This window comes from Bufo bufo, chromosome 2 (genome assembly GCF_905171765.1).
Source record: "Bufo bufo chromosome 2, aBufBuf1.1, whole genome shotgun sequence".
Taxonomy (NCBI): domain Eukaryota; kingdom Metazoa; phylum Chordata; class Amphibia; order Anura; family Bufonidae; genus Bufo; species Bufo bufo.
In genome coordinates, this window is record NC_053390.1 from 300,687,530 (window position 1) to 300,703,773 (window position 16,244).

A 16,244-nucleotide genomic window follows, 5' to 3' on the forward strand; every position below is an offset into this window, starting at 1 on the left:
CCCAGGCAAGTTGATACTAGTCGTGATGTCACTGGGCCAGCGGTAAACATTGAGAAGGCCGCGGCGCTGCTGCCTTCTCGAACAGCTGATTGGCGGGGGTCCCGGGTGTTGGACCCCCGCCAATCTATCCAGAGGATTGCAGAACCCCTTTAACTATCCTGAGGAGAAGTCATCAATATTACAATCCCAGAAAACCCCTTTATGGCTGCCGGCCCGTGTGGTATTAGGGCTTGGCAAGTTTCTTTTTTGATCTCCACATTTCTAAAGCCATACCTTTTTTGTTTGTGTTTCAGCATAGCCGTATGCGGGGAAGTTGTCATTTTGAATTCCCTCCTTTGGGTTACCTCTACTATATTGTGCAACTGTAAAAAAAAATGGGGTTTTTAATTTGAACAGAGCTGTGTTTAACTTTTTATTCCATTCTTTATAGGGATATTGTATGACTTCCCATATGTATTCTGTTCCATCCTGCCAGAGGCGATATGGAACAGCGCCTGGGACGTGGCAGGCCTGAGGGCAGTCGTGTTTGATCCCCTCTAACGGCTCAGATGCCTCTGTCACTATTGATTGTGGCATCTGAAGGGTTAGACTGCATCGGAATGAATTCTTATCTTGGCAGTGAGAGTATAATACAGCTGGCATCCTCAAGAGATGGCACAAGCCTCCATTATAATATAGACCCTCATGTACTAAACCACATGACAGGGCACTCCTAAATATGTCAACCAACACAACAATATAGTTATTGAAGCGAGAAATAGAATAAAAGCACTGACTGTAACAGGAGCACAAAGGACACCCTAATAGGGGAGGGGGGGGGGGGAGCGGCAGGAGAAAACAAGTGGTCCGTATTTAAGCCAAAGTGGGCAGAGCTATGATAATCACCATCTGTGTACTCAATCTCACACTTAATAAATGATATACAGGTCCTTCTAAAAAAATTAGCATATTGTGATAAAGTTCATTATTTTCTGTAATGTACTGATAAACATTAGACTTTCATATATTTTAGATTCATTACACACAACTGAAGTAGTTCAAGCCTTTTCTTGTTTTAATATTGATGATTTTGGCATACAGCTCATGAAAACCCCAAATTCCTATCTCCAAAAATTAGCATATTTCATCCGACCAATAAAAGAAAAGTGTGTTTTTTAATACAAAAAAAGTCAACCTTCAAATAATTAAGTTCAGTTATGCACTCAATACTTGGTCGGGAATCCTTTTGCAGAAATGACTGCTTCAATGCGGCGTGGCATGGAGGCAATCAGCCTGTGGCACTGCTGAGGTGTTATGGAGGCCTTAAGCTCATCCAGAGTGTTGGGTCTTGCGTCTCTCAACTTTCTCTTCCCAATATCCCACAGATTCTCTATGGGGTTCAGGTCAGGAGAGTTGGCAGGCCAATTGAGCACAGTAATACCATGGTCAGTAAACCATTTACCAGTGGTTTTGGCACTGTGAGCAGGTGCCAGGTCGTGCTGAAAAATGAAATCTTCATCTCCATAAAGCTTTTCAGCAGATGGAAGCATGAAGTGCTCCAAAATCTCCTGATAGCTAGCGGCATTGACCCTGCCCTTGATAAAACACAGTGGACCAACACCAGCAGCTGACATGGCACCCCAGACCATCACTGACTGTGGGTACTTGACACTGGACTTCAGGCATTTTGGCATTTCCCTCTCCACAGTCTTCCTCCAGACTCTGGCACCTTGATTTCCGAATGACATGCAAAATTTGCTTTCATCCGAAAAAAGTACTTTGGACCACTGAGCAACAGTCCAGTGCTGCTTCTCTGTAGCCCAGGTCAGGCGCTTCTACCACTGTTTCTGGTTCAAAAGTGGCTTGACCTGGGGAATGCGGCACCTGTAGCCCATTTCCTGCACACGCCTGTACACGGTGGCTCTGAATGTTTCTACTCCAGACTCAGTCCACTGCTTCCGCAGGTCCCCCAAGGTCTGGAATCGGTCCTTCTCCACAATCTGCCTCAGGGTCCGGTCACCTCTTCTCGTTGTGCAGCGTTTTATGCCACACTTTTTCCTCTCCACAGACTTCCCACTGAGGTGCCTTGATACAGCACTCTGGGAACAGCCTATTCGTTCAGAAATTTCTTTCTGTGTCTTACCCTCTTGCTTGAGGGTGTCAATGATGGCCTTCTGGACAGCAGTCAGGTCGGCAGTCTTACCCATGATTGTGGTTTTGAGTAATGAACCAGGCTGGGAGTTTTTAAAAGCCTCAGGAATCTTTTGCAGGTGTTTAGAGTTAATTAGTTGATTCAGATGATTAGGTTAATGGCTCGTTTAGAGAACCATTTCATGATATGCTAATTTTTGGAGATAGGAATTTGGGGTTTTCATGAGCTGTATGCCAAAATCATCAATATTAAAACAAGAAAAGGCTTGAACTACTTCAGTTGTGTGTAATGAATCTAAAATATATGAAAGTCTAATGTTTATCAGTACATTTCAGAAAATAATGAACTTTATCACAATATGCTAATTTTTTGAGAAGGACCTGTATACCAACCTGAATTGTCCATATATCTATGTAGTTCCTGCCATTGCCCCCTCTAATGCTCGTATCATATTCAGGGAGAGATGGGGGGAGTTTCTTAAAGGGCAAGCAATCAGTGTGATAAATATCTGCTGTGGATGTGATTGCCTGTATGCTACAGGGATTATACAGGCACCAGATACTCATTTCACCGATTGCCTAGTTTGGCAGTTAAATGGGTGTTCTGGTTTGGCAGAAGAAAAAACCCCACCAGCATTGAACCTTACTTCATTATATAAGGGTCCATTCAGACGCCCACAAGTGTTTTTGCGGACCGCACATGGCCGGCCCTGCGATAGAAATGCCTATTCTTGTCTGCGGGCAAGATTAGGACATGCTCTATATTTTTTGCAGGGCTGTGGAACAGAACTATGGATGCGGACAGCATCTTTTGCACCCCCATTGTAATGAATGGGCCCACACCTGTTTTGCAAAATTGCGGAACGGATGCGGACCCAGATCAACGGACGTATGAGTGTAGCCTAAGCCAGATGATGAAGTTCTGAGTTCACATCACGGGGAGCGTCTGTAGCATCAGGTCTCTGCCGCTCCTCCCAGCTTGAACATCACACATCCAAGCCTGCTTGAAGCCCTGCTGGACAAAAACCCGCCCTATGGGCTCATGTACACGGCCGTAAGTGTTTTGCGGCCCACAAATTGCGGATTCCAGCTGAGTGCATGCCGCAATTTATTCTTCAGTAGAAATGTCCTACCCTTGTCCGTAAAACTTAAGGCTAGGTCATTGATGTGTTGACGGGGCAGAGCCATGCAAGCCTTGCCACTCCTCAGACGTAGACGTGATGTCATCGGGAACCAACACAGTCATGTGACTGCGATGGAGTGCAGGAAAACGGGGCATTACAGATAAACAATCACTATTAGTAAGTGATAGCGTATTATTTCATATCTGGTGATGCTGAAAATTGCAAAACCGGAATACTCCTTTAAAGTGGTTGTCCAGCCCCATATCAATTTTTAAGAAACCTCACACCCTGCTGGGTGAAGCATACTTACCTGTTCGCCTTCTTGGGTCCACTACTGTTTTCTGCAGACTTCCCGTTCCGCAGATAAGTGTACAGGGGTCACATGCGCTGCTGAAGAAGTTACGTATCCTCCAGGCGCCAATTATCTAGTCATGTGCTGCTTGGGGAATAAGTCACTGCTGTGACCAGTCATTGGCTGCAGCAGCCGGTTGTTTACCTGCGGCACTGAAAGTCTGGTGAAGACAGCAGTGGACCCAAGAAGCTAGAACGATCATCTGGGAGCAAGTAAGTGTGTGTCACAGGCGGGGTCCCACAGGTTGGGGTTTTATAAATTGTCACAAGGATGGACAACCCCTTTAGGCCTCTTTTACATGAACGATACGGATGCGTTGAGGGAAACTCGCACTTTTGCAAGCAAGTTCAGTCAGTTTTGTCTGCGATTGCGGTCAGTTTTTTCCGCGCGGGTGCAATGCGTTTTTCACGCGCGTGATAAAAAACTGAAGGCTTACAAACATCTCTTAAGGCTACTTTCACACCTGCGTTAGGTGCTGATCCGTCTGGTATCTGCACAGATGGATCCGCACCGATAATGCAAACGCTTGTATCTGTTCAGAACGGATCCGTTTGTATTATTCTTAAAAAACAAATAAATAAATCTAAAACGGATCCGTCCTGACTTGCATTGAAAGTCAATGGGGGACAGATCTTTTTTCAATTGAACCATATTGTGTCAGTGAAAAACGGATCCGTCCCCATTGATCAGTTTGGCTCCGCATCGTCAGGCGGACACCAAAACGCTGCAAGCAGTGATTTGGTGTCCGGCCTTTAGAGCGGAATGGAGGCTGAACGGAGGCAATGTGATGCATTCTGAACGGATCCTTATCCATGCAGAATGCATTGGGGCTAAACGGATCCGTTTTGGGCCGCTTGTGAGAGCCCTGAAACGGATCTCACAAGCGGACCCAGAAACGCCAGTGTGAAAGTAGCCTAACAACCATCAGTGAAAAACGCACTGCATCTGCACCTGCTTCCAGATGCAATCCATTTTTCACTGAAGCCCCATTCACTTCTTTGGGGCCGGGGCTGCGTGAAAAACGCAGAATATAGAACTGCTGAGTGAAAAAGATGCTCATGTGCACAGACCCATTGAAATGAATGGGTCAGGATTCAGTGCGGGTGCTGTGCGTTCATGTCACGTATTGCACCTGCGCAAAAAAACTCACTCGTGTTAAAGGAGCCTTAGGGTAGGGTACCCGGTGACACTGCTTGTGGCCACGATCCCATAGAAATGTAGAATGACTGCTGTCTGACACTGGGTGAAGGACCATCCTTGTAGCACTGCAGCGCTGCTTCCCTTCATTTGTTTATAGATAGATAGATATATAGAGAGAGAGAGATTGAAGTTTTAATCTATTTATTTTTTTTTTAAATCCCCTTTACGTGACTTGGACATGTGATTGATCGCTTATACGATCTCTCCCTCCCTAATCACTGAGATGCTGCAGTTGCTATTGATCACGCCATCTGAGGGGTTAAACTGCCGAGACAATAATCTCTGATCCTGGCATTGAGAGCAGGGTGCCAGCTGACATGGGCAATGGCACTGCCCACTCTGCTGAGTGACATCAGGCAGACAGTGCAGTCTCTGGATCCGGACGCCTGAGATAACCGGGCAGAAACACTGACTCCTCACCCTCTGAACTCACAGCTCCTTGTATGAAAGAAGATTTATTTGTAGCTACTGACTTCTGAACAGTTCAGGTTGGAACCAACTCCGTCCCATAAGGGGCACATGGGTGGTACTTAGCGTATAGATGGACATTAATCATTACAGTATGGCCGGGTCGGCATGACTCATTGGAAGCTTATCTAATTCCACTTATTTGCTTCCAGTTAATTGGTAACATGTAGGATGCCTAGATTACCTCTTAACACTAGACGTCATTTCTCTACAGAGCTAAAGTGTACATTTCTGTAGCTGAAGATTTCCCTTACAATGCTTGTATGTGATTGTGAATTTCTAATCTGCAGTTTCCTGGGGGGAATGACAGTTACCTGACCATCACAGGATCTGGACACCCCTTCTTGACTGGGACAGAGGTGAGTGCAAAAAGCAGAACATTTCAGGGCTTATTTTTTTATTCACTATTACACCAGTAAATCAGTCTATGCATACATGACAAATATCCTCAATAGAGACCAGCATTAAAGGGTTTCTACCATCAGAATTACTGTAATGTAGCTGACTGACACTAGCGATGTTCTAATATCAGCACTACATAACAGTGTTCTTTTACATTTGTCTCTGCCGCCGTTCTCCTAAAAAACACACTTTTACAATATGCGAATGAGCCTCTAGGTGCTATGTGGGCGTAGATTCAGCACCTAGAGGCTCCGTCTACTAACCATTTATCCCGCCCAGGTCCTTTGTCTAGCCCGCCCCGCTCCTCTTGATTGATATCCAAGTTCGCAGCATTGCTGACGAAATCCCGCGCCTGCACCGTCCACTTCTGTATCAGGCGCAGTGAGTGAAGGACGCGTTTCTGGTGCCAGCTTCCTCACTGTGACATAGTCGGCGCAGGCGCAGTGAGGAAGCCAGGAGCGCGTCCTTCACTCACTGCGCCGAATACAGAAGTGGACGGCGCAGGCGCGGGATTTCTTTTCTGGCATAGAGTTCCGTCCTAGGGGCTCAATACCGGAAAAGAACTTATCAGGTATATCCCCATGCATTCTGAATGGAGAGCATTCCGTTCAGGATGTCTTCAGTTCAGTCTTTTTGACTTTTCAGGACGGAGATAATACGGAACACTTGCCGGAATGTCGGATCCGGCATTTTTTCCCATTGATACGAATTAATGCCGGATCTGGCCCCAGAAAACGGCAAAACTGATCTGGCATTGCAGTCTGCGCATGCTCAGACCGCATAAAATGGGAAAAAAATAAATGCCGGATCCGTTTTTCCGGATGACACCGGAGAGATGGATCCGGCATTTCAATGCATTTGTCAGACAGATCAGGATCCTGATCCGTCTGACAAATGCCATCAGTTTGCATACATTTTGCGACGGAACTGCCTGCCGGAATCCTCTGCCGCAAGTGTGAAAGTACCCTAAGCCTATCTTGAGTCTCCATGGCACCCTGTCCTAAGTATAATTGTCCCTCTTAAAAACTGATGAAAGAATCCCTTAAAATAATAATTACCACTTACCTATGTGAGGGAAAGCATAAACGCATCCATTCTGTGTATAACCTGCACCTAGATAGGAGGGGGATTTATCCTTGGAAGGAAGGAGTACAAATTCCACAGTGCCCCCCCCCATACTGATCATTCATTATCTTATCTCAAACTAACCCTAGTAACTGGCAGCTTGTCCGCCCTGGGACACTGGTACTGCTCATCTTGTATGTGTCCGGACCTCCAGCTGGCTCACTCCACTTCAGAACTATTAGGAGACCACATCACATAGCGATGTAAGGTCTACTATATATTGTGTAGTAGTAGTCACTTCTGGAAAAGGCAGTGGGAAGAAATGAGCTTTTCAAAAACCTTTTCTATTGGATTCTATATATGGTAAATGCTTTGCTGTCACTTAGTCTCTGCTGTGTGTGTATATATATATATATATATATATATATATATATATATATATATTTATATATATATATATTCCAATACTGGTGAATGTATGGTAATGTTCTTAATTCTTCCATACAGACGTTTCATACACCAAGCCTAGGGGATGAGGAATTTGAGATCCCACCTATTTCTCTAGATTCTGACCCTTCTTTGGCAGTCTCTGATGTGGTTGGACACTTTGATGACCTTGAGGATCCTACTGGAGTCCAAGATGCAGGTTTTGCGGCACAATATGGAGTTCAGACTCTGGACATGCCAGTGGAGATGACTCACGAGGTTATGGAGCAAACTGGAGGACTGCTTGGGTCTGGATTAACGATGGTAAAGGATTTTTTGTCTTTACAGAGCAGTGGCTGTGTAAAAAGTGGTGTTTTGCCATGTCTGTGGAGTACTGCACTGATAATTAGTGTTACTAATTGTTAATACAGGATTTGGACCACCCTATTGTCACCGCTTACAGTGCCAATCCCCCAGTCACCATAGATGTTTCAATGACCGACATATCATCTGGTCTTCTGGCTCATAATCAGCTAACTACTATTGATCAGTCCGAGCTGAGCTCCCAGCTAGGCCTGAGCCTTGGCGGTGGTACTATTTTACCTCCAGTTCAGTCTCCTGAGGATCATCTTTCTCCTACCCCTTCTCCAACCAGCTCTCTGCATGATGAGGACATGGAAGACTTTAGAAGGGTGAGTTTATTTATTGTATTACAAGTAAGTTACATGGGATTTTCTTGATTTGGCATCAAGTAATGTACACCATTTTCAACTAAGGCTACTTTTACACTCGCGTTTGTTGCAGATCCGTCATTGATCTGCACAGACGGATCCGCACCGATAATACAATCGCATGCATCCGTTCAGAACGGATCAGTTTGTATTATCTTTAACATAGCCAAGACGGATCCGTCTTGAACACCATTGAAAGTCAATGGGGGACGGATCCGTTTTCTATTGTGCCAGATTGTGTCATAGAAAATGGATCTGTCCCCATTGACTTACATTGTGTGCCAGTGCGGAACGGAGGCAAACTGATGCATTCTGAGCGGATCCTTTTCCATTCAGAATGCCTTAGGGCAAAACTGATCCATTTTGGACCGCTTGTGAGATCCCTGAAACGGATCTCACAAACGGAAACCAAAACGCCAGTGTGAAAGTAGCCTAATATGAACCCGCACGTAGTATTTGTTTCATACCACTTTTGTGTTGCCCTCATGATTTTGCATCATTCTACCTTGACATTGCATCATTCTACCTTGACATTGTCTCTCTTCGGTTATCTGCAGACCTGACTCTGTTTTCACATTGCTGTTTCACTTACAGATAACTGCCCCTAAGAATATTGTTGTTGAACAAGCAAAGAAACAGAAAGCCTCCAAAAAACGGAAGAAGAAAAATCCCAATGAGCCTCAAAAACCACTTTCTGCATATGCTCTGTTTTTCCGGGACACCCAAGCGGCCATCAAGGGACAAAACCCCAATGCCACTTTTGGGGAAGTATCCAAAATTGTGGCTTCGATGTGGGACAGCCTTGGAGAAGAGCAGAAGCAGGTAACTGTGGCAGGTTGCCTATTAAAGGGGTTTTCCGAGATTTTGATACTGATGAGCAGTCCTCGGGATAGGTCGTCAGTATCTGATCAGTAGGTGTCTGAAACCTGGGCCCCCCGCCAATCAGCTGTTTGAGAAGGCACCGGTTCCAATTTGATCAGAAAAGATTCTTTCTTAGTATTTTTTATTTTTTTTCTAAGGTTTACAAACGGAAAACAGAAGCTGCAAAAAAGGAATATTTGAAGGCTTTGGCATTGTACAAGGAAAACCAGATGTCACAGGTAAAAATAATCTGTAATGCAGAATCTATCTGTGAGAGCAGCAGAAATGTATTTTTACGTGTTTTAGGTGGACTGCTCTTTGAAGGCATTTGCACACACTGTATATCTCCTCGGGCTGTAAATTGGGAGTGTGTAGACTGCAGTTCCATGTCATGAAGCCACAGTACACTGCATGCTGTAAAGTAGATTAAAGTTTAAATTTGACCTATCACCACAAATTGCAATGCAATAACAAGGCAGCATGTTATAGGGCAGGAGGAGCGGAGTAGATTGATGTATAGTTTTGTGGAAAAAGATTCAGTAAAACTTGTAATTTATATATTTCAGTCTCTCCATTTTCTGACTTCGTTGTTCACGTGTGAGGTGTTATCAGTGATTGATAACATTCTCTGTGTAAGTGTGTATACAAAGATATTTGTCGGTCACTGATGTACACAGGGAAGATGTTATCGGTGATAGCATTCTCTGTGTAAGTGTGTATACAGAGATAGATGTCAGTCACTGATAGATGTACACAGGGTAGATGTTATCGGTGATAGCATTCTCTGTGTAAGTGTGTATACAGAGATAGATGTCAGTCACTGATAGATGTACACAGGGTAGATGTTATCGGTGATAGCATTCTCTGTGTAAATGTGTATACAGAGATAGCTGTCAGTCACTGATAGATGTACACAGGGGAGGTGTTATCAGTGATTGATAGCATTCTCTGTGTAAGTGTGTATACATAGATAGCTGTCACTGATAACACCTCGTGAACAATGAAGTCAGAAATATAAATGCCAAGTTTTACTGAATCTTTTCCCATAAACTGTATATCAATCTGCTCAGCTCCTCCTGCTCTATAATATGCTGCCTTGTGATTACATCGCATTTCTTGTGACTGGTCCTTCTTTCAGGCTACCATTGAGTAAAGGGTGCATTTTGGTAATAATAGTTTCAATTTGGAAGCAATTAGTGTGACAGTAGCAAAAACTGTGTAGATAGCACAGATTTACATATCCATCTATTTTCCAGAGTTATTATCTGGTAGGTAATGGGTTTATTCAGCCTCTAGAAACTTGTAATATTAGTGTAAAAGAGCTTTGAAATATTATAGGACCTGTTATTGCCCAGCCTATGCATAATGATGTACCACACATAAAATAGCTGTAGTAAGTGATTTCATGTATACACATTTTGGGGCATATGTTGTATAGTTGAAATATGCAACTTTAAAAAAAAAAATAATAATAATAATTTTGTTTTCTCATTTAAACACAAATTGACACCTGGATTTGATAATTATAGAATTCTAAAAGCTTTTGGAAAGAAGTAATTTTTAACTATATTGTTGTAACCACACCTCATTTAAGCACCTCAGACAGCCATGTGTAATTCATTATTGTACCTATTGGATGCTGTTTAATGCTTTTCTATTTAATTTTAAATAGGTTGTTGTTGAGACCCTGGAACTGGAACCTTCTGCTGCACCGGCTGTACTTTCGGAATCACCAGTTCCATCCCCTTCTGTTGTGACAGCTTCTAGTGCTCCACCGTGTGCTTCACCGCCACCTACTAATACCCAAGCACCAACTCCACCCCCTGCCCCTACACCACCACCACCCCAGTTAGCTGCCCCTCCTCAGCCCAGCATTGCTAAAATAATCATTTCAAAGCAAATGCTGCAGGCAGGACAAATTCCCACATCTATTGCAATGTCTCAAGGCATGGTGACCGTAATCCCGGCCACTGTGGTAACTTCCAGAGGCCTTCCTCTTCATCAGTTACAGCCCAGCCCACAAGCGCGAATTACACGTTCTGTACTTCAAGCAGCGAGACAGTTACCCCCACGCTTACATCCTCCACCGTTACAGCAGATGCAGCAGCCCCCACGTCTACAGCAGATGGCCCCGTCACAGCAGCCATCCATTACTATACTTCAGTCACCCCCACCATTGCAGCCTATGCAGAAAGTGCGGCTCAGTATGCATCAGCCACCTCCATTGCAGATCAAGATCATACCCCCTCCTCTACAACCGCAACCACAGACTGTTCAAGTCCAAGCAAAAACCATCCCAATTATCAACGTACCCACCTCACCGGAGGTCTCCGTGTCACCAGAACATTTAGAAGTAGTAACAGAAGTTGTTCAAGAAGTAAGTTTCAGTTGCCCTATCAGCTAATCTATGTTTCACTGATCATTCAGGCAGAAAAGTATTTTACGGTTTTAAACGAACGGCTATGTGGCTGCCGCAGGAGGCGGGTGGGGGGACCCTTTTGAGGGCTTTTTCTTAGGCTATAATTAAGCTAGAGCCACGATCAGTGTCTTGTTTTTAGAGCTGACAATCTATGCTTCACAGCCAGTAAGAAGACATGCGCAGTGTCTTTGCCTCCATTTCTCTTCTGCCTGTTGCATCATCTCTGGCCGCAATGGCGTCAGTCGGGAATTACTTGCTCACATATGCAGTTTATGCAAGATGTCGTGAGAACAGCATGTCTTCTTCCTGGCTGTAAAGCGGTTCGCAGGGATTGGACAGCGTCACAGCCAGGGAGAAGACAACCCCTACTGACGAATGTAGAGGTCGAAAAGCCAAAATGGTACCAATGAAAACTACTAATTGCCCTCACACAGTTATGTCGTCGGAAAAGGAAACATTTAAATGCTCTTGGAATTCAGCGACACTAAAACAAATTGGTTTGCTCAATTGAAGAATAAAATAAAGTTATGGCCGATGGTCATAACTGGTCGGGAAAATGTTGCTGGTTGTTAAAGCTAAAATTAGTTAGGGCACTATTGGGATAAAAGCTACAATAAAAAAAGCTACCTTTTTGGGATCGTTTTCCAGTTTTATGATGGGGTTATAATGAGGTCAACATGCATGTTTATGGGGAAGCCAGGGGAGATATGTGTATAATCTAAAGTTTTGCTCATACATGCTTTAAAATGTGAAAGGGAGACACCTGAAACAAATCTATTCATTTAAAGGGAATTTTTCATCAGAAAATATTATTTAAATAAAATTTTTAGACCTAAAATTTGTCAAGCTTCCTGTTTTTCGAGAGCAGCCACTTGGTCTATAGTCACAATGGACAGGAGCTGACCCCATTGACTTCTACTGTAGATTTTTCTAGGCACTCTCTGTGACCTGTGCAGATTTAGGGTGCATTCATGCGTCTGTATGTATTTTGCGGACCCATTGTAACACTACCTATTCTTGTCCGCAAAACAGACAAGAATAGGACATGTTCTATCTTTTTAGCGGGACTGAGGACAGTACATAGAGATGAGTGAAATGAAAGAAAAAAATACATTTGTGAAATTAAAACAATCGCCAAAATTTATATAAAAATAAATGTTTATCATGAAAATGTATTTGGAGAAGACCTGTTCCCGTTCCAGACATGTCTGTTTTAGTAAGTATGTGCATTCCCCATGTAATAACAATTCAGGAGCATCTATTCCTATGGCTCTATATTGTTCCTGCTAGAAGTTATGAATGAATTGCTAGCAGCTTGCAGTAAAGGTACAGATGGGTGTTACCAGTTTGGGGGTTGTCTCTGCACAGTCTGACCAGCGGCACAGATTGGATAGAGTGAGACACACCCATTGTATCAAATCGTTTTTTTTTTCCACAATAAAAGCACACAGAGCTATGGGGACTGGATATTGCGGATGTGCTAGCTGCGATCTAGCAACCCATGTCCTCAGCTCTATACACAAAATCCCGGTGACAGGTTCCCTTTAAAGGGGTTTTCCAGCATTTTTTTTTAAAACTAATATGCCCCCCTTCATGTGGCTTACTGCTAGTGATACACCACATTGATGATAATGACAATGTCCCTACCAGGCCAGCGCCGCACTCCCCAGTGTAATTAGGCTTCTACCACTTTCTGGATCACTTGTCATGCATTGTGCACGTGATCCAGGGCTGGCTACTACCCACAAGGTACACCGATTGCTCCAGGCGCTGACTGCGCATCACAAATCCCAGAATCGCAGGATGTTTTATGATTCTGGGGTCACCATCTCGGCAGCGTGCGAGTCACACTCAGTTTAAAGGGTTTCTGTCACCCCACAAAACGAATTTTTTTTTTTTGGGATAGTTAGATTCCTTATAGGGCGATACAGGAGAATATAATAGTCTTACTTACTTTCATGCGGCCGATTCTTTATAAAACGAAGTTTTATAATATGTAAATGAGGGCTCTACCAGCAAGTAGGGTGTCTACTTGCTGGTAGCCGCAGCAGCAATCCGCCCCCTCGCCGTGTTGATTGACAGGGCCAGCCATGATCTCCTCCTCCGGCCGGCCCTGTCAGTAATTCAAAAATCGCGCGCCTCTGGTCATTTGGCGCAGGCGCTCTGAGATGAGGAGGCTCGTCTCCTCAGTGCGCCTGCGCCGATGACATCACCGAAAGAGAAGACGTCATCGGCGCAGGCGCACTGAGGGAGTGCTGAGGAGACGAGCCTCCTCATCTCAGAGCGCCTGCGCCGAATGACCAGAGGCGCGCGATTTTTGAATTACTGACAGGGCCGGCCGGAGGAGGAGATCCCGGCTGGCCCTGTCAATCAACACGGCGAGGGGGTGGATTGCTGCTGCGGCTACCAGCCCTACTTGCTGGTAGAGCCCTCATTTACATATTATAAAACTTCGTTTTATAAAGAATCGGCCACATGAAAGTAAGTAAGACTATTATATTCTCCTATATCGCCCTATAAGGAATCTAACTATCCAAAAAAAAAAAAAAGAGTTTTGTGGGGTGACAGAAACCCTTTAATGGCTGCAGGACTACACAGCGATCCTTGGTTGCACACCAGGTGTCGTGGCCAAGATTGCCATGTAGCCCCCAGGCAAGACACAGCAGAAAGGGACCAGCCACTTGTCACAGGAGAAGAGGGGGACATTGCTGATTTCCTGGGAGACACAGATTTCTTTTTATATATCTCAGCGTAAATTGTAATATGAGACAAAATGGGAATATAGGAGATGATGGAGGAGGATTGCTGGGGTATTTTTTTTAATGTTTTGTGCATTTTCTGTATTTAGTGCTTATTCTTTTTTTCTAATTAGATCACTCTTAATGAACATTTTGTAGAAATGCAATACACATAGAAAATGTAGTGTTCCTTTAAAGAGTTTGTCCGGAAACACCTAACTTTTAACTGATGCCCACAGCCTTCCTCCGCTATTGAAAGATTTGTACTCGTCTGCTCCCTAGCTCTGTGGTCCTGCACACTGGTTCCAGCATCTCCATCTTCTGGTCCGCAACTTGTTTACTTCCTCCTGGGCATGGGCATAGCTACTTGCTGAGCTGCAGCCAGCGACTATCTTCAGCGGAGGCAGTCCGGAAGATGGACATGCAGGGACCAGGGCAGGTATGTATGAATCTTTACATAGCGGAGCCAGGCTGCCGACATCGGTGAAAAGATGTATTCCCAGACAATCCCTTCAAAGATTTTGGTGATGTGTTTTCTAATTGTCTGTGATTTCTAATTGCTTTCTGTAGGAGTCTCCCCCTTCGCAGATGGATGTTGAAATAGTCAGGGGTTCTCCCCCTCACAGCCCATCTCCCCAGCCACGGTGCATACGTTCTGGATGTGAGAATCCCCCTATAGAGAGTAAGGATTGGGATAATGAGTACTGCAGCAACGAGTGCGTGGTGAAACATTGTAGGTGAGTAAGGCACAGGCTGTGTACCACTGGATTCGAAGACAACTAAATGTGCCTGGATTTACCAGCCAGTACAGAATATATGGAATTTTTAGTCTAGCCTTGTAAGCTTTTACCTCTGGGCTAGATTCATTTTGGCATTCTTGTTTTTAGTTTATGTATATGCCATTAATGTTTTTTTATGTCTTACAGAGACACCTTTACGGCTTGGATTGCAGCCCGAAATCAAGGGACACTTGCTTCTGTGAAATAACACTGGTTACCCCTTGGTAGGATTATTATGTGGGAGCCTGAGGAAAGATGTTCCAAACTCTGAAGAATAATGCCAACCTGAAAAAACAGCTTTTTTAGTGACTGTTGTGTATATATGATCTGAGCAAGGCAAGGACTTCATTGTGCGGAGGAAACTGTGCCATGGGGCAACTAGACAACAAAACAGATGGGTCCCTGTGCTTCTTACTCGTTGGATACAAATTCAGTTGTCACCCCTCAGTTCTATGGATATGTACAACTGCCTAAACATTGTGTTGCCTCTCTGTGAGGAAGCATGTAAATTGTTTTATGACTTCAAGACATCAGTGCAGGAATCATGAGAAGAGGATGTACCCCACCGATCTTTAGTGTTGTCTCGCTTTGGTATATAATGCAGTCTCAGACTAAACAGTTTACAAACACCTTGGGGGCAGTTTTTTTTAATGATTGCATTTGACTCATTTTGGGATGATAATCATTCTTTTAATTTTAACAGTTTTTGTCCTACAGGGTTAAGTTTCAGGCTGTCTGCAGAGTGTCTTACTTTCAGTTTCACACTGACGGCCGGATGTGTAGCCCTCATCTCTGAACTCCTGACAGCTCCTACACTCTCATTTAAGCCATAGCCTTGTCAGTTTGATAAGAATTGAGCTATAAGTGCTTGTTTATGAGCTGCCAGTAGTTCAGAGATGAGGGCTACACATCCGGCCGTCAGTGTGAAACTGAAAGTAAGACACTCTGCAGATAGGCTGAAACTTAGGGGCAAAAACAGTTGAACATTTTCAATAAAGACCAATTGAAAAAAAATATATTTTTTAGCCCAAATTGAGTAAAATGAAATTTAAAAAAAATTGCCCCTGAAGGCGTCCATAGCCTTTGTATAGTATTGAATGTTTGTTTCCGATCTTCTGGAGACGTGGCATTGTTGTCCTCACGTCTTTAGCCTTCTTACTGCCCGATTCACAAGAAGCCTGGTGAGCGTCATACTTTTCTGTTGATATGTACATTGGGGTATGGGTGAGGGGCTCAGTATTATGGAGTGTGGTTTAATGTGAGACTGCATCATTTCCACAGGTAGACGTTCTGTCACTGGCACATCCAGCCATCACGGGAGTGCTGATGACAATACTGTGTATTAAAGGGGCAGGGAGCTTTTCACATCTCTACAAGGCAGCTTTTATTACTGAGCTCACACATCTTTGTAGTGGTCATGTCCGGTTTTATAGTGAGAAGAAAAATGTATATTTGTTAATAGCCTTTGTTATAGAATAATTTTATAGCTGAAAGTGCTTCAGAAATGAGAAGCATACATGGTTTGTCACCATAAGGCCACAATACTGAA

The 16,244-nt window shown here is 44.0% G+C and overlaps 1 protein-coding gene across 3 annotated transcripts in view; it reads left to right on the forward strand.

The window, feature by feature from the left end:
• TOX4 (TOX high mobility group box family member 4) overlaps positions 1–15,745 on the forward strand; it is a 37,840-nt gene extending 22,095 nt beyond the window's left edge. For all 3 annotated transcript variants that reach the window (XM_040416828.1, XM_040416829.1, XM_040416827.1), the window contains 8 exons: positions 5,565–5,633; positions 7,249–7,491; positions 7,599–7,859; positions 8,493–8,720; positions 8,918–8,998; positions 10,432–11,136; positions 14,487–14,653; positions 14,843–15,745. In XM_040416828.1, the coding sequence (XP_040272762.1) occupies positions 5,565–5,633; positions 7,249–7,491; positions 7,599–7,859; positions 8,493–8,720; positions 8,918–8,998; positions 10,432–11,136; positions 14,487–14,653; positions 14,843–14,903 (1,815 nt within the window). In that variant the 3' untranslated portion in view covers positions 14,904–15,745. The remainder of the gene's footprint in view (positions 1–5,564; positions 5,634–7,248; positions 7,492–7,598; positions 7,860–8,492; positions 8,721–8,917; positions 8,999–10,431; positions 11,137–14,486; positions 14,654–14,842) is intronic.
• Positions 15,746–16,244: the final 499 nt, after the last annotated feature.